The sequence below is a fragment of the Microchirus variegatus genome (genome assembly GCF_963457635.1).
Source record: "Microchirus variegatus genome assembly, chromosome: 19".
Taxonomy (NCBI): Eukaryota; Metazoa; Chordata; class Actinopteri; order Pleuronectiformes; family Soleidae; genus Microchirus; species Microchirus variegatus.
Window position 1 is genome coordinate 11,003,968 of NC_139820.1, and position 26,237 is coordinate 11,030,204.

At 38.9% G+C, this 26,237-nt stretch overlaps 2 protein-coding genes across 2 annotated transcripts; both read right to left on the reverse strand.

The window, feature by feature from the left end:
- Positions 1 to 2,468: 2,468 nt before the first annotated feature.
- LOC310940980 (tensin-4-like) lies at positions 2,469 to 13,610 on the reverse strand (the record flags this gene model as incomplete). The annotated part of the gene is made up of 12 exons (XM_083906051.1): positions 2,469 to 2,616; positions 2,812 to 2,841; positions 3,573 to 3,641; positions 3,788 to 3,959; positions 5,406 to 5,453; positions 6,229 to 6,311; positions 7,387 to 7,483; positions 10,226 to 10,354; positions 10,488 to 10,583; positions 10,679 to 11,010; positions 11,754 to 12,084; positions 13,364 to 13,610. The coding sequence occupies 12 exons, from the start codon at positions 13,608 to 13,610 to the stop codon at positions 2,469 to 2,471; spliced, it is 1,782 nt and encodes a 593-aa protein (XP_083762177.1).
- A 4,194-nt stretch (positions 13,611 to 17,804) lies between these two features.
- On the reverse strand, positions 17,805 to 19,156 carry ccr7 (chemokine (C-C motif) receptor 7; the record flags this gene model as incomplete). Its single annotated transcript, XM_083906052.1, has 2 exons — positions 17,805 to 18,869; positions 19,151 to 19,156. The coding sequence occupies 2 exons, from the start codon at positions 19,154 to 19,156 to the stop codon at positions 17,805 to 17,807; spliced, it is 1,071 nt and encodes a 356-aa protein (XP_083762178.1).
- Between the last annotated feature and the right edge of the window lie 7,081 nt (positions 19,157 to 26,237).

Genomic DNA, 26,237 nt, shown 5'->3' on the forward strand with positions numbered 1-26,237 from the left:
GCCACATTTTAAGATTTACCCTTAAAAAGAAAAAGAAAGAAAAACCTGCTCACTGTGACGCTGACAGCAGTGAGCTCACCGCTGCAGAGGAGTCAGATTCCACGTCTTCACCAGAGGAGGGCAGTATTTGTAAATATTTAACACTGCAGTGTATCTTCAGTACTCCACTTGGGGTTATGTAACACATGCTATCTGTTACACCTTAGATTTAGAGTTTTTAACGCTAAATCGGCACCAAAGATATTACAAAGATGAAATGGACTGTTGTGCTTTGTATTTGGGTGCCTCAGAATACGTTAAAGGATATTTAAAGTTATTATCTATGCAGTTCTGTGCTTGATTTTTGCTCTGCTTCATGAAGCACACATTTCATTTTGGGAGCCCAGTAACTACAAAATGAAGCATTATGCTTTTATCTAACACGATATCATTTAAAATAAAATATAATAATGACAATAATTATGTGCAGACTCTTGTGTTTTCTGTCAAATCAACCTTTCTTCATTGCTTGTGTTACGATTGTAGCCCTGATTTTGTTTGTGTAAACAAAAATTGGTACAGTTCATATCATGTGCGTTAAAGCTGCAGTGCGTAACTTCTGTTGTTATTAATCTGTCTCTGTTTGTTCTTCATGAACACTGATGATACTGAAAACAGTCTTGGTCAAGCGAGTCAGACGTGACCAAGGGAGCGTTTGTGTTTATACACCGGCAGAGCAGGTGTGGGCGGGGACAAGACGTGATTATTCTCTCAGACTATGGTTTTTTTGAGCAGTAGAAATTTCCTGTTAAACTATTTGTGGGCGATTTATTTATATTTTTGTCAAACTCCAACCTGCATTGTTGTCCCAAAATCACTCCTGTGTGCAGCATGAACCAAACACCACTATACTGAGAAACACGTCACAACACAAGTGAAGCTGTTAATCAGCATTTTGTGAACTCGTATGGCTATGTTTAGATAAAAGAGACATCAGTTTATATTTAAAGGCGCCATATGTAAGAATGTGGCCAAAAACGGTTACTACATTCAAATTCAAAATATCAAGGTCTTTTAGCTTTCGTTTTCTGACGTAACTGGCAACCGGTAGTTGCTCGGCAGCTGAGACTCTACTGACTGCAATGGCGCCACATGCCAAAACATGATTTCAAAACATAAACATTTGCCACATTCCCTCTTTTCAACTTTAAATTTGAAGCAATATTCGCTACACACAGCCCGGCCGACTCTAAATTCACTTCACTTTCACGTCCGCTGTGAACGCAGCATGAGGTAAAGGCCTTGGTTTACAGTGACCACCATCTTACAGCCACCACAAACAGACAAACCAGCTTTTCTTCGGTATCTTAAGATTGTGACAGTTAGGGACAGAAAAAAACACTTTTGCACTCTCCGTTTAGATGTTTTATCTTCAACTATCGGAGCAAAACACTTATCTGTTACTCTCTTGAGCCGACTGCAGCATATCCAATCCATTTTATTTATAGAGCACGAGTTTAAACAAACAAACTGTTACCAAAGTGCTGCACAATAGGTAAAACAAAAATAAAAATAAAAACTGAAATAAAATAGAAAGATAAAATCGAAAATGTGACACAACAAAACAAATACAGTCGCATAAAAACACATAAAAACACATAAAAACATAAAACACATAAAATCAACGCTCTATGTTGTGTTAAAAGCCAAAGAAAAGAGGCTAGTACGTGTCTGGTCTCCACAGAGATGACTGACACCTTTCAGTGTAGTATAAACTAAAAGTATCGCGTGACTCCAGCTGAACCAGCTCTTTACTGGTGATGGTGAGACAAAGGAAAAGATGAGTCACTCTTTCACGCACAAACATATTACACATACACAAAGGCAGTTGAGTAAATTTAATTGTAAATTGTTCTTAAAAAGTGCAAATTAATTAATACACAGATTCATTGCAGTAATAAATACATTCAGAACTGTACAAGTAAGGGCATATGCAATGGCTGCGCTTTGAAATGAACAGGACAATGTTTCGCTATTTTAATCACTTTTCTTTACAGAACCTTCAAAATCCTCTCATCATCATGTATTCTGGTATCTACGTGAAATGATTTAAAAGTCCATTGTCATGAAGAAATGAGACAAAACTGTCGAATCATGTACTAAACTATGTGCAATGTGCTGGTTTTATACAATAACATTTGACACTGAAATCATCTCCCAGGCAGCTTCATCTCTCCAGCAAGAGATCAGTATTTTTTTTATCTTCTAAGCTGCTTAGACATTATTTTAACATTATTAATTTACAACATTCATTGTATGTCTTCCCTCTTTGACAGTTTTTCAGTCTTGTATATCTTCATATATGCCGCAGATACACTCACACGCTTTTCACTCTGATTTAATCCAACCACAGAACTAGGTAACACTTTAATTTCTGCTGAATGTTGCAAAATCAGTACAGTATAAACAAACAGTGTTGTGATGTTGTGTCAGTCCTTCAGTGTTTGTAGCTTGGCTATGGCAGCCTGAATCACCTCAACGACCTTGTTGCAAGGCTGCAGGGGGTCGTACTGTGCAAAAACGTGGCAGACATTTTCCATGCCTGCCTCTATGCCTTTTGCCACGAAGCCAAACATCCTGTTTGCACAAACAAGGAACAGATTAGGTATAATTTGAACAAAATGGAAATACAAAACAATATGTTGGGTTTGTTTTTTTTCCTTATTTAAGTATAGTGATTTGCAGATGAGTCTTAAAAAAAAAGCGAGGGCTCAGTGTGGATCCTCACATGAGGACATTCTTGCGATAGCGTGAGGAATAAAAGACATTTACCTTGCACCAAATGTAGTACCGTTCACCCACCTGTGAGAGTAAAACAGGAAAAGTTAGAGATTACAAATGTAAAAGTCCACATATGTATTATATTTGTATTATTTTAAGGGTCCAGCGTGTAAGAATTAGGACTCCCACAAGTGTATAAGGGAACTATTCATTGCCTAAAGGATACAGTTCTTCTTCTTTGCATGGCAAACGTACTGTATACATGAAACGCACATTCCAGCTGTTTTTTATTTCTGTAAAGCAAGGTCCTCATCTAAAGTACATATAAAAGGTTTATTCAAAGGCTATGGAAACCAAATTATTTAACTTTAAAGTGGTTGAAGTGAGTATATTCGATCTCTGGGAAGAGACAGGTCACATTGATGTTTTTTTTGGGTCCCCAAACAAATTTGCAGAATTTTCCCCACCTTTTATATAAGATATACTTTAGGTCTTGTTATAGATATATGTTTTAAATGATTCTGTTTCTGTCCAACTCAAAATGATGCTAGATTTAGCATATATGGCTTTGAATTAGTTGCTAAATTATGCACAAAATAGCTTTTGTCACAACTGATATTGTGATATGGGTCATGATAGTTTGCCATCTTTAAAAAGTGGGTCATCGTATAGAAAATTTGGGAAACACACAATTGAATACTGTGGTCAAACTCTCAGCTCTCAGTCATAAAGAGCGTTGCATAATGTTTCCAAACCAGGTGTTTATCACTTCATCCATTTATTTGGGTACATGTTGTCACATGTAAACTCACAATCGATTGTCTGGGTCTTCACCACTGTAGCTGAGCAGGTGAGCAGGATAATGGCGTCTAAAGAAAAGCCTGTGGATGTGGTTAAAAAAAAAAAGAGAAAGAAATCGTGTTAGAGTAAGTGATCATATGAAATGTTGCATGCAAACGCATAAACCACAGATCCGCACCACCTTGATTTACTGTACAATCTCAGCAGCGAGTGTCTTTTTTCTTACTTCCTGTTGATGTCTGTCAGCGTGACACCCTTCCACGACACCTTCAGGTTGACGACGGTTGGTGTGAAGGAACCTGGGGTCTTCTCAAATGTAGAGGACACGGCCTTCTGGACGGCATAAGGGCCTGTCAGCATCTCAGTGGGGACAGCGTTCAGGTAGATGAAATTGCAAGCTATGAAAAGACAATGTGTTACTGGTAGAATTTGGAAAAAAGGGAAAATATATAATACAACAAAACAATAAGACAAGAAAGTTGTAGTCGGCATCTCTCTCCCAATCCTGAAAGCATCACCAAACAAAGTCCTTCACAACTTTAATTATTTTAAATAGATAAACCACCACACACTCCCAAAAGATACATGTTTGATTAAAGAAAATCTTTATCTTATGCTTTAAAACATAAAATATATAAGTTAAAGTAAAATATTATTGTCCTGACTAATAGCTGTTTCAACACATAGCAAATGGAAAATGGATTTACATTCATTAGTCATTCATTAAGTCATTGACAATATAATGGCTAGCACAGTAAATGTTGATTAAAGGGGAAACAGACAACTAATGTGTCATTAGCAGTCCTGGTTTTGTTCAATGTCAAAAATATTGTGTGTGTTTCTAATAAGTTATATTTTAAGTATAATAGTTTCAGTATCTTTATAATATTTGGTGGTTTGTTGATTTAATTTACTGGTTTAAGCTACTTTATACTATCACATTTCATGCAGGCGGTATTTTTAGCCTACTTCTAGCTAGCTAGTAGCCTGTTCATTTTTAGCTAGCAACAAAGCATTAAGTTCTGTAGCCTGAATAAACAAATTTCGTCCTCAAATGTTTTACTCATCATGAATCAAAGTTGCAACATTGCTGGTGCTAATATAACTAATTATGACAAAGCTAAAAGACAACACTGTGACATATGGTAGGTAAGTGAGTAATACCTATTCTTAATTTAGATAGATAGATAGATAGATAGATAGATAGATAGATAGATAGATAGATAGATAGATAGATAGATAGATAGATAGATAGATAGATAGATAGATAGCACAGTGTAGGTCAGTCATAAAAGTAAACATGTAGCTATATATCATGATAAACCCCATATCCCATACCTGTAACTGTAGTGTTGGCTAGTAAAATTGCGTTGCAGACATCTGTAGTGAATATCCTGTATAGCAATTACATTTTCAAACCGTTTGCCATAGGTAAACTGTAACACTCGAATGAATGATGGCTGAGTTTGATTTAGCTTCCTCAGTTTCAGGGTTTGTGCTCACAATGTCCTGACTGAAGTGAACATCGTTAATGTGACCAGTAACAACTGTGCTTTTCCAGCTAAAACATGACAGGCTGTGGAGAGGGCCCATTTTGGAACAAGGTGCTGCTAACATACTGCTAGTGCAGAAGAAAAGGTAAGAACACAGATATTAGCTAAAGCATTTTTATATTTAAATGTAACATCTCCTGCCCTTCAGTTTATTTAAATGGCAAGTTGTTGAGTTTGTTTTTTTCAGTGTCCATTAAAGTATCAGTACTAGCAATGAAGGCCTATGTCTAAACTTGGTGCATTACATGCTAATGCTAACAAGAGGTGTCAGTGTAAGTTACCGAGTCTCACCTGTTTTAGCCTCTGATGATGGTTTGTAATTATTCTTCTCTTCAGCTGCTCTCAGAAGAAAGACAAGACGAGACATTAATTTTACCACATACACACAGGACACTGCATTGACATCCATGCATTTAAATAGATTAAACGAAACCTTTTCTGTCATCTTATATTCAAATCATTTCTTGTTGTTGCTTGTGTTGTTTCAAGCACAACAGACAAATACAGAGTTTTGGACATACTAGTCAATTTCTTGTCAAATGTCTAAATAGTCCAAGAGAAAGCCTGATGCATTTGAAGAAGTGACTAGAGATAAACTTAGAATGGGAGCTTTATGGTTATGGAGGACCATAAATGACATAAATAAATACAATTATTTGTTAAAAAATTAGAACAGGAATACATGAATACATTTATAAAATAATAAATTAAAAAACTTTGATAAATAAAAATAATTATATGTATTCATTTATTATTTTATTTATTTAGACACTTATTTCATCCATGCTTTTATTCATTATTTTATCTATGAATACATTAATTTATTTCTGTATTTATTTATTCATTAATTCATTCATTTATTTATTATAATCTTTTCCTTCCTGGTTGTGCATGCCAAAGTGCGATTAACCCTTAATCATAACCTTAACCTAACCACAAATCACATTAATCCTAACTTAAACCAGCGTCTTAAAATGTAGGTTCTGCTTCATTAGGATCATGTTTTGGTCTTCATGAGGACTACTGGTCCTGACAATGTCACTGTTTATGCCAGAAAACGTCCTTAAGATATGAGTACACACACACACACACACGCATACACACACACACACACTGTACTTACCTTGGGAGTGGAGCAGTAATTTGCAGGGTAAAGCGTAAGCTGTAATAGTGTGCTGGTAAACCAGGGCAGACAGACTACCTTTTAAAACAATGCAGGGAAAAAAAAGGTTTTAGCTAAACACAAACACGATAAGGGCATTCATGTTTACAACTACAATCAAAAATTCGGAGAAAAAAACAAAATATTTATTTTAAGTATAAAGTGTTTAAAGATTTGATTTACCAATGACTGCAGTGTTATTTGGGGTCGGGTTAAGTAAATTTGGCGTAGGGTAAAACATTTTTTCCAAGCAATCTGGGTTGATCTAGGTTCGAGCCCCAGTTGAAACAAGGGACTTTCTGCATGGAGTTTGCATGTTCTCCCCATGTGTGCGTGGGTTTTCTCCAGCTTCCTCCCACAGTCCAAAAATATGCAAATGTGGGGATTAGGTGAATTGGTCATTCTAAATTGACTGTGGTTGTGAATGTGAGAGTAAATGATTGTTGGTCTCTATGTGTGTCCTTGCTATGGACTGGCGAACTGTCCAGGATGTACCCCGCCTATCGCACTATGTCAGCTGAGATTGGCACAGCACCTCCCCTGACCCTCCAGTGGAGGATAAAGCGGTAGATAATGAATGGATGGATGAATGGTTGGCCAAATTATCATATCTTCGTCAGACAAAACCCTTTTTTCTATACCAACCTTTTTTCTTCTAATCTAAACTAATCTTTAACCGTCATCTTTTTTTCAGAATAAAAGGCATGACTCATCTGTACTTCATCTGTAAATGACTTAAATGTTCCCCTTTTTGGGGATTTTTCAGAATAACATGGTAACATGGGTCCATGATCTCTGCAATGAAACTCAAGATAGAGGCAGGTACTGCAGTTTATATGTTTCAATTCTCAAGCTCTGATAAGAAAGAGGCGACCACAACTAAGCTCGTATGTGGGCGTGAGGACACGCCCTATGAACTCATACCACTATAGAAAAGGCAGTGTCCCTGCTTTGCTGCCCACCCACGTCCCTTGAGGACACACATGTCTGACTCACTTGTGGTTGTGGAGTCATGTTGCGTAGGCGAGAGCATTCGAGGCAAAATTGAAGTTATAGATTAAATGACAAAAAATAAGAAAGAACAGTAGGTGCTGTCAACTTTTACAGAACTTACCGAAGTACGGTTCATGAGAGGAGCCTTTGATGCGAACACCTTTGGTAGATGATTCAATGAGGAAGTGCCGAAGACTTTCTGAAATACTCTCTCCTGTTTGGATGATAGGACACATTCCAGGAAGTTTTTACTGATGTTTAAGTACAGTGGTAAAGAGGCACCAGCAGTGTCGTGCCCCATACTTGGTCAATTATTTAGATTTCTTCAACATTTTCCTTTGTTTTAATCCCCCGCACCACAAGAACAGTCCACAAGACGGCAACAAAAACCAAGATGATGATCTCAAGGCAAATTCGTGTGTTGACTGAAGTTACATAAGATCTGAAAGACCTCATTATGTGACGCACGCATTTTCTGTAAAACACATTCATTCAATCGAACCATACCTCTCTTGGTTTTCCTATTCCTGTCATCTCTGAAAAAAGCTTTAACAATTTTGTTTGACAACATTTTTCCATTGCAAATTCTCCCCTGAAAGTATAACACAAAGACCAGAAGGAGTAGTGACATTCCTCAGCAGGATAATTCTGTTCCCTGATTTTCCTTGGGAGAGGAATGTTCTCTGAACTTGCAAACACTGAACCGACCTCAGTGCCAACACACTGCTCACATTTCTGCTGTTGTTCAGTTTTCCCCAAAAAAACTACAAATGAAGTGAGCCTCAGTATTGTTTTGTGAATGAGGTTTCTTTTTTCTGTCTTTGATTGCTTACAGTGCCATAAACAGCTGGTTTTCTTTTGTGTTTACACAGGGTATACTGTGGGTGGAAAAAAATAACAACACTGTCTCCTGCCTCACCACAGATAGCTGGATGTCGTCAGACATGACCATACACATCGACAGAGTTGCGTAAGTGATTCCTTTGCCTTTTCAGATCTCCGGTCCATAGAAAAGTGTTTCAGTGTGTTCACTTCACTTTGACTGTGAAGGAGGACGCTGTCCTTCGTTTCTGTAGCTGATCGAACACTGCTGTGACTTTTCTATAATGTTTTCTATAATATTATATAATATAATCTAATGTCCACTCATTAGATTAGGCAACTGACTAGTTAAGTAGCAGCGGTGATAATCACAAGGTACTTCACGTTACGATACATCGACGATATCAACAAATTATCACATTACGATTCTGTGATAATCAATATAATGCAAGACAATCATATACCGATACATCACGATATCTGTCTAAATCAGGTGTGTTAAACTCATTTTCACTCAGGGCCACATCAGCATAATGGTTACCCTCAAAGGGCCAGATAACTACCATAAATAATAAATGTAACCAAATATAATGTAAAATAAAGGTACCTACTAAGTAACATATTGCTAAATAACTTTCTGTATTTATTACTTATACAAGTTACAAATATTATGCATTATAGAGTAACCCGGTCCAGGATGGTGTTTCTTGACAAACTAACGGTTTTAAAAGTCTATATCTGGTCGGGTCAGACCTGCTCACACACCTTCAGCATGCACTGCTTCAAAAACACACCCTCAGAAAAAGACTTTGAAGCACGGGTCATTTCTTCAGCCACAATAAAGTTAGCTTTCACTGCCCCATCGTTTTTGGTGGTGGCCTTTGTGAACACTTTCTGCTGCGATCACAGTCTCAATCTCAATTTCACTCGTCGCATGATGCATATACAATGATACACTGCGATCAAGTGGCGGGAAATGTAGTTTATGGTCAATGCACGCCTTAAAGCAGCATAGACCTATTTTAACACAGATTTTTAAGACCAATTAATCACTCGCGGGCCACATGTGGCCCCCGGTCCTTGAGTTTGACACGTGGTCTAAATGAAGAAACTAAACATGCAGGATTTATTCACAACGTAGAGAACAGTGTATAAAGTCTATGTATTGAACTTGCCCTTTCATAACGATTATTGAATTGCAAGAGGAAGGACATCGATAGTCACCAAATCTATATTTCACCCACCCCCACCCATCCTATATGGGATTGTAAAACACGATCTTCATGTTTTTTTTTTTGTTTTTTTTTTACCACTGTGTTGTGCCATACAAGTGTGCTATGAAAGATCATCAGATGTAGAAAGAAAAATTCCACTCAAAATTGTATCTTAAGTTGCAAAAAAAAGCATTGATTTAATTCATACAGCTTATGTAAAGTGTATGATTGCAGTACATATGTTTTGCCTCCCTCCACATCACAGGCTTTACAGTTGCCCGTCAGAATGCTATTATGGATGCAGGGTTTCGGATTCAAAGACTTTCAAAAGCTTGAGCCAAGGTACACAGTTCTAAGCCATGCAACAGAGTTGCCACAGAGGCATACAGTATGTGACCACCACACATTTCATAGACATTGATGTAATTCTCAAAACAACCAAAGCTCAGACAAGCCACACTGCCGAAAACTTTGCCAAATGCAAATTTCTAATTATATTAATGCCATCGAGAGACACCTGCAGGCCGCCAGTGTCCCATGCATGACCCAGTGGACATAACGTATAACTACATATTAAGTTAAAATGTATTCATGTATTTTACATTTTTAAATTTTTTAAATTGTTATATAACTTGAAAATTTTTAAAATGGAATGGAATGGAATTCACAAAAATAAAAATACACAAAACTAACAAAAAAGAAATACTGTATTAATTAATAGTAAGTTTATATATAAATATAGTATGTGTAACTTTATTGTCAGCTGTTTAAATGTGAATTTTGGAAAAAACATAAAACCCACAAAACCTTGGCGTTTTATGGAAGACTGACAAATTGTTAATTTCAGTCCTTCTTTATAGAGTCAACTGTCTGTCAAAATGTCAATATATGTCTTAAGGTGATGGAACAGAAGTCTTTACCTGGGTAGGCAGAAGCAGTGAAGCTGTGCTGTTGGTCAACCTTCATGGCCAGACCAAAACTGCCTCTGTAGGACGTGCTGTCTCTGATCACAAATGCTCCTGTATCCTTGTCTTTAATCAGGGCTTCAGCTGGAAAGGATAGAACAATTCTTGTCAGTATCTTAGTCCTTTACCTCGTGAGATATAAAAATACAAGACTAAAAGATTAAATTATAAGAGTAAAGCAAGTACGTCTTGAATTATGGTATCGTTAGATTCTTACCTTCTGCTCTGCTGATGTGAGGACGGAACCAGAACTTTGAAGTGTCCATGACGAATTTCATTGAGGGCTCACTTCCACTGAATCGGGCCTGGAAACCTAAACAACCATAAAGATACCAGGGTGAGGTCAAAAAAGTGTTTGAAACAAAGCAACAATCAGGAAGTTTGACTCATGTGACAACAGCGACTCACTGTGAGGAGACGATGGCTTCGACTGGCACATAGTGATAGTCTGTATCAAGTCCATTTCTGACGCAGGAGAATGGACAGGCATATTCGGTTGTGGTGCACCGTTCACTAACAGAACAGGAATATCTGTGAAAGAGCTTGAGAGTGAAGCTGGACTGCTCTGTGCTCCTTTGCCGTGAAGGTTCTTCAGTTGTCCTTGCCTTGTCAGCGGTGGTTTCTCTGGGCATTGCCTGTTCTCAAACAGCCTCAATGAGGACACATCACTGAAGGATACACAGGTGCCGTTCAGGATGGACTCTGGAGAGACAGCATCTTCACTGGCCAGAGACAGGGAGCTACATCGGAAGGAAGTAGAAGCGTTTAAAGATGCTGTATGATGATGACATTTACTATTACACTCCCTAATCCTATGTTTTTAGATTAGCCGTTAAAGGTCCAGTTGAGTTAATTTGCAGAAATACTACCCATGTCTGTTTGTATAAGAATTGTTTGGGGGTTATTTAGCCTTAGAATAAACATTACAGAGCATCAACATTTCTTCAGAAACTTAAGCAAACCAGTAATTATAGAAGAATGCATCTGTCGACTCCATGTGAATATACCAGCAAGAGGAAATTGCAGCAAGAGTGTTTACCTTCTGTCTGGTAAATGTAGGCCACCGTAGTTCCCTGACACACTTAAGTGTGCCCCACACTACATGATTTTTTAATAATTTGGCCGGACAATCTGTTCAAATCCACCTAAAATCAGACGACACCCACACTTGTTAGAATGGCCAGATTGGAACCAAAATTTTGCCAATTATCCTCTAGTGTGGGGCAAGATTTAGGAAAGGGGTGTAGTGAGCTGAGAAGTATTTTGCAGTTTGCAGTCTCACCATTAGATGTCTAATTCTGGACCTTTAACTAAACATTGGAACATTAAAATTAATGTGGTTTCAGTTTTCTAGTTTGTGACATTTAAATTTTTCACTGAAAAATCACAAAGAAAAATCTTGTTTTTAGTTATCTGTTTAGAATCCACTGCACATCCAAGCTGCATATTTCAGACTTGATTTATGGCAGACCCTGAGTTTTACCTGCCAAGGATGTAGCTGGTGTCTGAGCATGTTGACGTGGAGAGGAGCGAAGTGGCGCTGTTTCTGTTGGAGGTTGACAAGCGGGATCCCAGGGAGAAGCCATTGTCTTGCTTTGGCGAGGGATTATGTCGTGGCACACTTCCACATGGCAGCGGTGGCAGAGTACACGTGGGGGAGCCGGAGAGAACCTGCATGCCATTGGTCCTGCAGCTGAGGCTGCTCTGTGCTGGGATGGGTATACTGGGTGACACAGATGCAACCATGATGGACGGGGAGCTGGAAGAACATCCTCTTGGGACCAACACGCAGTGGGAGACATTGTCATCAGAGTCTGCAGAGGATGGACAGGAATGTGTTGGCAGAACACTGAAACAGTTTGCAGCATCAAATATTGTGAAGAATGTGGAAAATCCCAGCCTGGTCCATGATTAATTTCACCTCATGCCTTGCTTTTTGTCAGCAGAAAGGGCTTGGCCTCAGTGCAAACACACAGCAGCTGAATCTCACTGAGGAGCTGCTTGTACCTGCTTGCATAACTCAGGCCAAACCTTCCAAATTATGCTTTGAATTGTGTTTCTGCTATTTCCATGATATCAAATCACCTCAAGAAGTCTCAACTTGTTCTTGAGCACTCAACAATCTGCCTCTCTATGTTGATGGACACAAAATAAATCTGCGTTGTCAAGAAGAATGTGGCTTCTGGCTGCAGCCAAACTTACATAATCATGTATGATGTCCATACAAATATGGCCAAATCCATCTGACTCTGGGAAGGTACTATGGTGAGTTCTGTTACCAGGGGAAATATTGTGTTTTGCAACAGTAAGGAAAGTAGCATGCATCAACAAAGCACATCAATTATGTATTTTTCTGTGTGCAGTGATTTTCTGTGATGCATGTTCAGATTTCTCATCTCTCTGGTTTGTTTCCACAGCAGAGGAGAAGTTAGTTTCACCAACACACAAGTAAACTAAACATATTTTGAGAAAAGATGAGCAACAGGAAATCCATGATTATGCTTTGTTGACTCTATATGAGCAGAGTCGGTCTGCTGTACCACCCTCATGTGTGACTTGTTGATGAGTTTCTCTGTGTCTGCAGCTCACTGTGTGCAGGGTGTGTCAGTAGTCTGGGCACTTGTCCCAGAACAGCTGAAGTGGTGCAATTACTCCATTATAAAAATTTAAAACTATCTCCAGAAGGGTGGGTAAATTTCCAAAGCCCCGGGCCTTTTGTACTAATAGTTTTATCAGTGACTTTGACACACCACTATAGGTGTATGCTGTTTGTTGATGATCTGACAATTTCTGTTGATTTTGTTTTGTGTAAAATTGTAGTGTGTAGCTTTTTTTTAACCATCATCAAATGAGACCACACAATGCTGCTCATCAGTTACCCTGCGATTCCCACCCTTAGTATGCACACAAACGACCTTACTGACAGAGTCTGTGTTCAGATCACGGACACAGCAAGCAAATGTCCAATGGTCTCTGTTTACAAAGCCCAACCACAGGCGGATAATAACATCAATGACAACAAAAACTACTGCAGTCCTACACTACAGCCTTAAGAAATACTGAGGTAGTGGCTTTCATACTGTCATACTGTACCTGTGAGAGGGCTGATGCATGACGGACTTTCATTGACCTGGAGGGGTTCAAATGTTGGATCCAGTTCCAGGATTAGCTGGTTGAGATTATCCAGGGAAATGTCGAGATCAGAGTTGGCCTGGTTGCCACTGGGCTTTGTGAGATGTTGATTGACTGTCTCCTGAGACTCGCCCAGGCGGATCGTCTGACCCACCCTCAGAACATGATTGGGAATCGTATGGGACATGCATTCAGCTGTAGGCATCATGTTAGGAGATCCAGAGTCCTGGGGGACAACCAAAGACACAATCACAATGGAGGCAGATCATTTACACTGTTGTCACTGTAATAACAGCCATCATTTTGTCCTGTTTAAAAAAAACAGACCCATGATCAGTTTTTTTCCCAGATACTCATCTTCTTATGTGCTCACCTCAAGTTCGAGCAACCACTTACCAACACTGATAGAACAGAACCTAATCTTGTGTTGTTTATTGCAGTTGTATTGTTTTGTCTCACACCCTTGACTTGTTTCCTGTACACATTTTCCAGTGCATTCTTCTCCTTCTGTAACTTATTTACCTCATGTTTCAGTGTAGGCCTGCAATGATTCATCGATTTAATTAATTGTGCTCTGTTTGAAATTCAACGTTTTGTCATTCTGTTCATGTCTACAAGCCTAAATGCACTATTTTGCTGCAATGTGATTGGCTTAAATATTTGTGTTAAAGCTCACATAGAGTGGTCCTGTTGCACATATATGTTAGTTATGGAGGTCTACTTACATACATTAACTTGTTTTTATGGTCAAAAACCTCCTAGTAAACGAGCCGATAGAAATCCTCTTTTTTCTGATGCTGTTGCCCAGCCGCAATATTTGAGACTCAACTCTCACACCCAGAAGACAGACTGTCTTGTGATTGGCCAGTACCCGGAAGTGACATATTCAGCACCTGCTCTCAGAATCGAGATCCCCCCTCTGGAACGGTGGATGCACTGCTACTCATTATCAAAACATTGTTTTAACAATGTTTAAAAATAGCTTCTTCACGACTCCCCGCCGCAGTCCCTTTTATGACTTTGACTTTGTACGGAACCGGATGTGCCCGGACTAGTGCCCGGAGCAGGACGATCTGCTGTTCCGGAGAACCGTTGTTTACGTTACCGGACCAAGTTTTTTCAGAGATCTCGCTGAGCCCAAGATTACAAAACACAGCGTTCTCAGCAGTGGCTGAACTGTTTTTTTTGGACCTTCAGGGCTTCTTAAACAAGGTAATGACGCAGATACACACTAAGAAACAGCGTTAATTGGAACTTCCGGTCTAGGTCCGCTTTAACAAGAAGTTACACAGGTCTGCCAAAAAAGCTGCTAGAGAGTATACATTAACTTTTAAAAAGTGGCATGAGAGAAGATTCAAAAGGAATTTACGGTATTTATGTTTTTGTTGCAACCACTAACTAATAATCAATATTACTGATTAATCTATTGATCATTTGCTATTTTGGCTATAAAGGTGGGAAGGTGTACCTAATAATGTGGGCATTTTGAGCTATTTCTTATTCCAGTTCACCAACATCAAAATTGGACTTTAATAACAAATAATTAGAAAGATGTTGTGTTAATAAGGAAAACAAAGTGAGTTTGAGTACGTGAGGTTTCTCTCCTGTTGCTCAACACATGCGTAAAATATCCAGTCAGTAAAAAATGACAGACTACTGAGTAAATGCCTTACTCCAACGCTGATATCAGCATTAGTTGTTAGGGCAGGGTGTGTAATACGAGGGATGATTCGCTCATACTCCCTCTCCGTGTTTCAGACGAGGTGTGGTGCTCAGTGACTCACCAGGTGACTGATGGTTACCATGGCTACACCAGTGTTTTTTTCTATAACAGCTAAAACCTCCCAATGCCAAATACAGAATTTTGGAAAGTATAACAAAAATGTGATATTTTCTGAACAGAATCCAAAGGTTTTGTATTATTATTTTTGAAAAGCAGCCACTACATATTTTCTACAAGTTAAATTATTTGTCTAATAATGTGGCGCATAATAATAATAATCTAGTTAAACAAATGGTAGCTTTTAAAATCTGTAGTGCAATTTAAAAATAACACAAAACTGTGCAAAACATGCATATATTCTGCTACAGATCATAATTATTGGTAAAGAAAGTTAATCTTACCTTATTTCTTCAGATGGATATTCTGCTGCTGTAGTTTTTACACTATGACTGCTCACTGTTTTACTTTTACACTTCACGTGTGCACATGCTTATATTAATAAAAGCCCCAGCCCTTTTTCTGTGCAGCCAATCAGCAGCCACAATCTCTAATCACTGCAGCTCCTACTGATGATGTCATTGCAGCAGTGTAAGGTTTATAGCTGGAGGGTGTGTTTCTCACGAACACACACACCCAGGTTTATGCAGGTATCCGTTAAGGACACTTGACAATTGACTTCCATTCATTTGGACAGCTTAAACAAAGTGTTATCCTGAACCTTAACTATTACCAGTCCATGAGGACTACTGGTCCTGCCAAGGTCAGTGTTTATCTGGTCTGGTTTCCATGACTTCAGAGGACATTACATTGACTTATGATGCTTTTCCACTATACAGTTCCAGCGCGACTCGGGACGGCACGGCTCGACTCTATTCCGTTTGGTATCGTTTTCCATTACTACAGTACCTCCTCAACATGGGTGGATTCAAGTGCCTTATCATTGTTTTATATGCAACACAAACACACAAACTAGTGACTAGTCAAGCAATTGTTTTCAGTGTACTGAATAATTGGAATCAGTGAATTAAAAAAGATTAGTTCACAGAGTCGTTGGGGTTGTGATTCAGCGCATGATCATGAGCACTGCAGTGCTGTCGCTGTACACCACACGACTCCTTTTAAGCCTTTTTAATATTCCCTGAAAATGTGGAAATTTCAAACCCACACACGTTTTCCATGTTTTGTTGATGTGTTCCAATAAAGCAGAAATAATTATACTGTTTTGCTAAAACAACAAATATATTGGTGTCGAATGGCCTAAGACTGCCTGAAATTTACAAACTTGTTTATTCAGTAGATGTTACTGACTTAAATCTGTGCATTTTATCTTCTGCTGCAATTTCACTAACTAAAACTCAGTAATAATGATTGCTATCATTATATAATTATTCAACTTTTCTCACTTTAAGATTTAAGATTAAATCTAAAATTGCACTTGTGACAATAGTGAGAAAAATTCTTAACAGGTCCCAACACAGTGAGATCTGTTACCCATATACTTAATCTCTTAGGCTGGCTTTACACGACAACGATCTGAACACAAACCGCAAAAGTGGCGTTGCGTTCCCACTTTTTATTTCGCATTTAGACGAGCGTCTTTGGGTGGAAATCTGCATGCACACGGTGACGCAAAAGTGTGTGAAATTTGATGTAGTATGCATGCCAGGTGGCTAGGTGGCACTGTGAAGCACTGTCATACAACAACACCAGGAGCGCGCGCATGCGCTGAAATGTCCTTCTACTTCTCTCTAGTAGCGCTGAGTAGCCCACGGTCAAAAACCACAACATTAACTCGGCGTAATTGCTGAAATGACTCCTGGATAGGTATCAGAGCAGCTAAGGCAACTTGAATGTCGGACAGATGGATCGAATCCGACATGTTTGTTGTTGTTTGGCTGTACTGCACATGGATCTGACGTCAACGCGTACAGGAGGATAGCCAGCGTAACAACGCTGAAGTTGGCACCACATTCGGTAAAAGAGAACCGGGGGGCGAATGTGGTGCCAACTTCAGCGTCGAATGTGTTACCAGCGTGAGCAGCTCAGAAAACACTTTTGCGTTTTCAACCCTTTAGACAGGAACGCGACAGCGGAGCGTTTTTAAGATTTCCACTCTGGAGGGTGGGTTCATTTTTTTGCGTTTTTAAGCCCCAAAAACGCCGTCGCCGTCTAAACGAAAAGCACATCTGATAAAATATTTTGTTGGTTTCACCCGGGAGCGTTGCCGTGTAAAGCCAGCCTTAATCATGTAGTACGTTCAGCCATTTAGAATAGCATGTGTTCATGTTAAGCATAGCATTCTTCGTTTACAACCTTTGAATTAAATGAATCTCTTTTATTTAAAATGTTGGAATCATGTTACAAAAAATACAGTTTTATCATTAAGAAATCCATTATAACCATTTTTTTTAGACTTTCGACTAATGTTCAAAAACACTGTAGCTAGAGCGAAATGTATGTAAGTATGTATGTAAAGAATATTCTTGAAATGATGTTGTCTGTAGCACTGCTAAGAATCAGCAAAACACAAAACTTAGACAACAAAAAGCACTAAAGGTCCATGTGAATAAGATGACTTCTGCTCTGTACATGTTACCTATTACATTTTACTGTTGATTTCAGACTTTTATATTGTTGTTCAGCTAGTTTGATTAGACTGTTAAACACCCAGAAACAGCTTTAGGGGGAGAATGTGGTGGTTGTTTCGGTGTCGTTGGCCGCTGAGCTCCTTCTCCTGCCACTGGTATACCAGAAGAAACTTTCCCGGCTCACACATCCAAACTCCTTTAGCAGCTTCAGGAGGTCATGACGAAATTTTACTCCAATGAAGGCATAGACGAAGGGGTTAAGGCAGCATCGCAGGAAGGCCACGCACTGGGTGATATCGGTGGCGTAGAGGAGAAGGTTGTCATAGTCGCAGTCCTCGGTTCCTCCTTTTGCTGTGACCACTGTGGTCCAGAAAAGGACCAGGTTGTACGGGACCTGACATATCAGAAAGACGGCGACCACAGCGAGAATGACCTTTATGGCCTTATGCCTTTCAAAGGTGTGAGACTGGCAAAGGGAGTGGACAATGCTGCTGTAACAGACGCTCATGACGAGGAGAGGAAGAGCAAAGCCCAGAACAATCTGGCTTGTTTGGATGTGGACACGGAGCTGGACATAGCTGCTGGAGTAAGGGGTGCAGGTGATGTTATTGACGGAGGTGTACATCATATCTGGAATGGAGAAGATCAGTGCCATCACCCAAATGACTGCTGACGAGACCTTGCTGAGGAACACTGCTTGGGAGCGGTGGCGGTGAGCAGAGACCGCTTTAGAGATGGAGAAGTAGCGGTCCACACTGATGGAGCAGAGGAGGAGCATGCTGCTGTAGAAGCTGACCTTGTAAATGGTGTGCATGGATTTGCACACCACTAGGCCCAGCACCCACTCTGCCATGGAGTTTGCTGCCCAGAATGGGAGCGTGAGAGCAAAGAGCAGATCCGCAAAGGACAGGTTGAGCAGGTACACGTCCGTCATGGTCTTGAGACGTTTGAAGTAGAAGAAGGTGAGGATGACCAGAAGGTTCCCTGCCAGCCCTAGGATGCAGATGATGGAGTAGAAGGTCGATATAAACCAGAGGCGGAAGCGGTTGTTGGAGGCTTTTACGCACAGCGCGTCAAAATCAGCGTAATCCACACTGTAGTTATATTCTGAGTAGTTCATAATCGATGAATTCTCTCCAGGCTGCGACGAGCAATACTGTAATCAAACATAAACAACAAGACAATCAGAGATGGCAGACTTCACCCCACTCACGCAACAAGCCTCTGGCACCCTCTGCTGGTGATAGTGGCAAGTGCAAGTGTGGAAGCACAAACACACACACAGTCCCACTCTGTGGAGTGAAGTAATAAATGGTTAAATAAAAACAGCAAACACATATTCAGGGGTGAAAGTAGGTTGGTACGGTCCAGTACTGGCTAACACTAAAACATTCAGTGGTAGTGAGAGGGTTTGAGAAGCTTCCTGATAAAACCCACGGTCATGGTCTCACTTCCAGCAAGAAAACACATCTGCTAGTGTTGTGTGGTACCAGTGGACTCAGAAACTCAACACTGGACTCATGACTTTATCATTGGATTCATCAACTCACTACTTTATGGTTGAGACTCCAGAAATTGCACTTGCGATGTTAAAGATGAACAACATAAAACCCATCATGAAATTGTGACATGAATCCTAGCTAGAAGTTAGCACTGTTGTTGTTGTGCTTCAATCGGACCGTGTATGGTATGTATGGTATGGTAAAAAAAAAAGTACATTTTATATTAGAAAATTACTTGTGATACGTAAGAACACTAAATGGCATATACTTGATGACTTTTACTTCAGTAATATTATAAACAGTGACTTCATCATTCATTTCTCTGGTAAAATGTACTTTCACTCAAGTATCCCTTATGAAGGTACTTTACACATGACTGATCAAGAATGAATAAAAACTGCATGTGCAGTATACTGTATGTTAATCTAAATGAAGTTCGACCTGCTTCTCACTGCCCTCTGTAACATTTACTTTGTTATACCTGTACTCATCGCTTCCTCATAGGAAATGTTTTTTGTGAGCAGGAGTCAGCTGTGGTCGGCTGTGTTTACCTCATTGTGCACACATAGCCTGCAAGTAATTTGTTATCTTTCATATTCACAACTGTGTGTGTATGTGTGTGTGCGTGCATGCGTGTGTGTTTAATTTCTTAAATTTACCTTACCTTAAATGTAATCACCAATGTCAGCGCAGCTGGCAGGAGGTTTTGGAGACCTGGAAAAGTTGTATTAATAATATTGATCAACATTGTGTTCAGTTAATTAAATGTAAAGTTGGCGAGTAATTGACTGACAAGTCTATTATTATACTTTGTATCAGAGCTGTAATAGGAGGTGAAGTGTGTAATATCTTTCCATTCAAAACTAATAAACATTCTAGAAGTGTCATGGATAACCTTAGAGCCTTGAATAGCATTATATAGTGACATTCCTTGCAGTTGTGCCACCTGATTAACAGTTGTGCCACCTGACAATTGCAACTAAACTCAAATTAAACAGCTTCTCTTTGGATGCAAGCATTATTTTCTACCCTTGTCATGAAGTTCACACAGAACACTTTTTAACAAAATAAATTATTTAATGATAAAGTTTATTTTTTCTAGTTTTACATTGGGGTTCCTCTGGCTGATGCAACATTAAGTTTACAGCTAATGTCTCTTGACTTCAAAATAAAGTCCAATGTTTATGGTTGCACCACCCTGATATTTAGGAAATGTAAATTGCTGGACAAAAGTTTTGCAGTTATTTTAGCAGCTTTAAAACTATTGATATTAGGGAAAAAACATTATTCAAAAGACTTCAAACATAAAATTATGCCAGAGTATTTTATTTTGAGTTTATCATTATTAAAATAACATTTTTAATAGTTTTCTTAGTCTGCGCACTTGCTCGGACAGCTGCATCACCTGATATCTTAGGGGTTTGAGAAGCCAAAGCATAAAATAATATAATTATTTGAATTTACTGAAAAATGTATGAAAATTAAAAGGTTTTATAGAATAAAGTGATAGATGTCATGAAAAGATTAAATTATGCTTTTTTTATATAATGGACTTGGACACAAAAATATGCACGTCATGTCATTGACCCATATACATAAGTGGATACCAGTGTGATTGACAGCTGGTATCATCCAGTAGGAGCCTGGTTACATCTGAGAAGTTCTGGTTGAAAAAAAACTACATTGCAAATGTTGAGGCTTCACTGTACGAGTTCAGATTCTTATGGATGATGTCACAACCTCTCAAATAGAATGACATCCTTTCTGGCACACAGAGGCCACCGTAGTTCCCTGACATGCTTTTGAAAAGGGAGCAGTGAGTGGAGGAGTCTCCATTTGTAGACCGTAGGTTCGATTGACCTACATGTCTATGTGTCCTTGGGCAAGACACTGTAGTGTAGAGATCATCAAGACTCGAAGCTACATACATACAGTAAATCTGCAATCTGCAGTCTCACCATTAGATGTCAGACCTTAACAAAACTAAACAGACACAAAATATAGATTGGAGAGACAAGTTTGTATATAATCTATTATTAAACTGTTCTATATTTTATCAGATGGGAAAATAAAAATGACCAAAACCGACTGTATATGGAAAAAAAGAGAACAGATAAGTGTCATCAGCCACTGGACTTTTTATACAAGCTATTAGTTATGAAGTCACCGATTATAGAAATTATGTTACATTTAAGTGCAAATAACTTCATTAATTAATGGAGAAACTTCTTGCAGAAAATTTAATTGCCCTTATGAGTAATTGTGGATTTTTGTTTTATTAATTCTACTATTAAAGTGTTATTGCATTAAATAGCTGTATCTCCTTTAAACATATCTATCCATTTTCCATCTTAGTTAATAAAACAGTGTCGCTCACAAAACCGGATTAAATAAATACAGGAATATGCTGCTTTTTGTCATCACGTCAATTAGTGTCTAATCATTAATTTGAGCTTATTTGAAGCATTCACCACAACACATACTTCATCCTTTCATCTAGAGCTAATGAGGTACTCACCACTGACAGAAACCATGTTGACTGAGAGTTGCACGCTGCAGGTAAAGCCACGAAACACAGACTGTCTGTCTGATCAAGGCTTCCTCTTTAATGAGGGGGGGGAGGAGGGAGAGAGACACCATCAGGGTTTTATTTTTCTGCTCAGCTCTCAGTTATCATGTGCAAACACTGGGAAACCACAAGCTCCATCAGAAACACAAACATTATTATTTGCTGTATTTATTTGGGTTTACTCGAAAGATAAACGAGGCCCAGTGTTTAAGTTATGTTTGTTTAACTTTAACCAAATTAGACTACCTGGTGAGGAACAGGTGCAGACATTCTAAAACCATACTTGTTGTTATTCACAGGCACGTTTCAGTTGGCAGATAGGAGATGTGAAACTGCAGCAGTAGCACGAGTACATGAGTGGAGAGAAATTACTGAATGATTCTCGTGTTTGCAATAGTTTACTGTAGTTAATCTTAAGAACACAGAGCATTTATTTTCACCAATTATAAAGACACCTGAACAAAGAGTTCTAAACATTTTTAATATATGATTGAATTTATGAAATTTGGAAACACGGCACAGTACAAAGTTCGCTTGGCTCATTTTTACAAACAAAAAGAAAAACTTGTTAGGGACCGAGCACACAGGGTGCGAGGACCCTATTGAAATTGCTCAGATTCTTATTATTTTCCTTTTGCCAATTTGATCCAGAATTTGACCCGCTAAACTTTGCCACCCACAACAAAACACATTTTTTTTTTTTTATAAAATAATGGAATTGCGAAAACCAATGCAAAATGGCTCATTAGCGCCCCCACAGGTCAAACGCCCATGGAGTGGGCCGAAATTTAGATTTGTGAAATTCGATGAACATAAATTTTTTCGACACCATGACCTCAACTTAGTAGGAAGTCGGTCATCGTCGTCGTCGTCAAATTGTACTAGACCCATCCAAGATCAAAAGTTATCTGAAACTTTTGCAGATTCAAAAGGGCGTGGCCACGGCAGCCATCGAATTTTGGCGAATTTTGATGGCTCGCCACGAAACACGAAGTGCACTTTAACTTTGCCTTAAATTGACCGATCGGCATGAAACTTCATAGGTGCAACAAGACCCCACCCTCGGACATGTCTAAGAACGTGAATTTGACCCAAACACGATGTCGGCCATCTTGGATTTGTTCTTCTCGCACCCAAAACTTTACTAAGTATCTCCTCCCACACATCCTATATCAAAACATGTGGTTTGATCGGGAATAGCCGGCTATGACTTTTCTAAGCATTTTGCGTAACCATGGCAACAAAAATCCCCAAAAAACTGTGCAAATCATTTCCACATACACATACATGGGAAACGGTAGAAAACATGATCAGAACCCAGACAACTTTGGAACCTTACAGTGTTGTCACACTTTAGCATACCTGAAACTTGATGTGAGACCAGGGAACTTCCCTGAACACGTCTGCAAGACATTACCTGCACACAGGACGTAGGTCACCTGAAACCGGAAGTGCCCTTTAAATTGCACATACATTGACCAATTGACTCGAAAAACTTAGCATGAAACAAGTGACCCGACCAGAGCACAGAGTTCAGGGTTCAGGGAAAATCATAATTTTACATCACAGCACACAGGATTTGTGGATTAACTGCTGCCTCCATTTAGTAACTTCAAATGTGTTATTTTGTGACTGTGGTGTCGGAAGTTCTTTGTTCACATTTACCTGAGTGACACAAACTGACCAAATGAGGCAGCAGTGGACCAGCAGCTCCTTTGTCTCTGTATCCTATGGACTTTGGTGCAGGGAGCGTTAGCTCTACAAACATTAAGTTTCCAGGTGGAGCAGACTGTTTAAAGGTCAGATAAAGCAGTTTTTTGTGTTCAATTCAGTGAGTATTTTGTTAAATGGCTAAAATCTGTGTTTCCCTCTGCTGTTAAGTGTCTGAGACCTAGATGGAATCACAGAAATGGTGGCATACTCCATGTTGATAATGTGTCAACCAAACTTTAAAAAAAAAAAAAAAAAAAAACTCACATGAAATCTGGTTTCCTTTAAAGACAATGGAACCACAAAATATTCAGCTGGGTTTACAACAGTGTCTGTTTCTGTAAATGTTCTTGCATATTCTAGAAACAGTCTTGTTTTATTGAAGAGCAGCTGAACAACTCTTTGCCCCCCAACTCAGAAGATGTGCACATGCTTGTACACACCTGTGTCTGCGGTTGTGGTCGCTTGCTTTCACTTGAGGCACTGCAAACCGCGCAGAATAAAACACAGCAAGCTGCGATACCAGATGCATGCTGCACGTACTAACAAAAGTGATCATTACTATTGCTTATCTATTCCATACGTCCCAAAAATCCTACAGGTACATTCCTTCCTTTTGGGCAGAAAAGCTGCACGTTGCACAACTCAAACCTCAGGAACATTCAGCACTTGTGCTTCAAAACAGGAAATCGGTGTAATTCCCTCTCATCTTACCCACTTCCCGTACCTGTACTGTGCAAAGGGCAAACATACAGTGTGATTTATGCGTCAGTGTCAGTGTTTGATACAATCAGCCTCTAACAAAGTAATGTCCAATGTTTGATCAATCAAACTATTTTCACTTGTTTATCACGTTTCATCAACATAAAAAAAAACAGCTGATGAAATACCTGAAAATAAATGCTCATAACATATATATATAAATAGGCAGACATACTATAAATTATGAGAAATAAAATCATAAAGAATAATCTGAATTAAAGCTACACTGTGTAACTTTTTCCTTAAAGGGATAGTTCAGAATTTTGGACATAAGACCTATTTTCCAACTCAGCCGGTGTGATGGAGACGTCTGGAGACGTTTTCAAGAAATTTCATCCAGTTTTTCTAGTTGCCGATTTCGCTGGTGCTATGGCTAGCGCAAGTCAATGGTATGTTAGCATGGCATTAGAAACACTCATACCGGCTCCACAGTGCACCCGAGGCAAATCAATTGTAACGGCAGACTATCGATGTACATATCTGTGTTGTGTCTCACACCGGCTGAGTTGGAAAATAGGTCTTATGTCCAATATTCCGAACTATCACTTTAATGTTGATGATGTCATTATTCTGCTTCCATTTCATCTTCAAATTATATGACATTATTTGTTTGCTGTGTCCATCTGAAAATAGGCTCTGTCAAGCAAAACTATCGGACCTGACTGAGAGAGCATTTGTGTGTATACAGCAGTAGCGCAGTGATTGGTGGAGACAAGAAACATTTATCTATCCATCAAACAATTCATTTAACGGGTTTTCTGAGCAGTAAAATTCACGTCTGAAACGTTTCGTGAATGATTCTCTTTTGTGATTCCGGTGAAACTCCTACAACACTGCTCTTGTTATTGCCTCCATTTGTCTCGACATAAATCACTTCCTGTGTGCAGCGTGGAGCTAATCAAGAAACGAATCGACAGATTAATCAATTATGAAAATAATCGTTAGTTGCAGCCCTGTGACGATACTCAATTTCTCGCTGAGTTTGATAAAGTTTAATTCTGACTACACACAATTCCAATTCTATTTTCAATTCCCCTGGAATAGTCAGAATTTTATTCCAATTTAATATGTCTTAGGGATGCACAAGATTATCGCCAGATATTGGCTTTATAATATTTAAGTAATATTGGATATTGGCAAAAACACCAAGACCTGTCAATATGACTCATGACTAAAATCGTAAGCTGAAAAAGTTGCTACCTCCTTGACTTCTAATATCGACAGATTCATCGATTCTTAAGTGTTACTGTACATTTATATTACGACAAAACAAAAACATGAAACTTGTTTAGGGTAGAAAAGTTTATTGGTATAAATATGAAAAAGGAAATTCATATTAAGACTGCATGTTTATGACGGCTCCTGAAGCTCTTTTACCACAACATGAAAATCCATGTTTAAGCAAACCTCGTTACACTGTGCACACAATGACGGTACATTTATTTATTTAATTTTTATTTTTTTTACTGCTGAAAATTGCAATATTGACAATCACACAGAGAGAAATGTTCTTAGCGTACTGCTTTTGATTTGATTGACAGCTAGCAAACTTGAGAACAACGGGTATTTTGAGCATTGCACTGCACTGATGATCATGTGATATACATATGGACAAACTGAGCCAATACACAAGTATGATTATTGACAAAAAAAAAACCTGATAATAAATAATAAAAAAGAACTACTTCTAATGAATACAAACTCCTGAGACAATACTGTCACCGTAATACTGATATTTAACAATTATTCTCCTGCCAAGGAGATGCTCACTCAGCTCCACTCTTCACAAGTATGCAAACTGATTCTTATTATTTTGAAATTGCCACATGCAAAAGTAACAATAAAAGCAACAATGACACTACAATACAAAAGACAAAGTTAAATATAACACTGAACAATGTTTTTTTTGTTTGTTCCGTGTGACAGCTTTTATCGTGCCGCCAGCCTTAGTTGGCAAAGATCCGGGCCATGCCAGACTTTG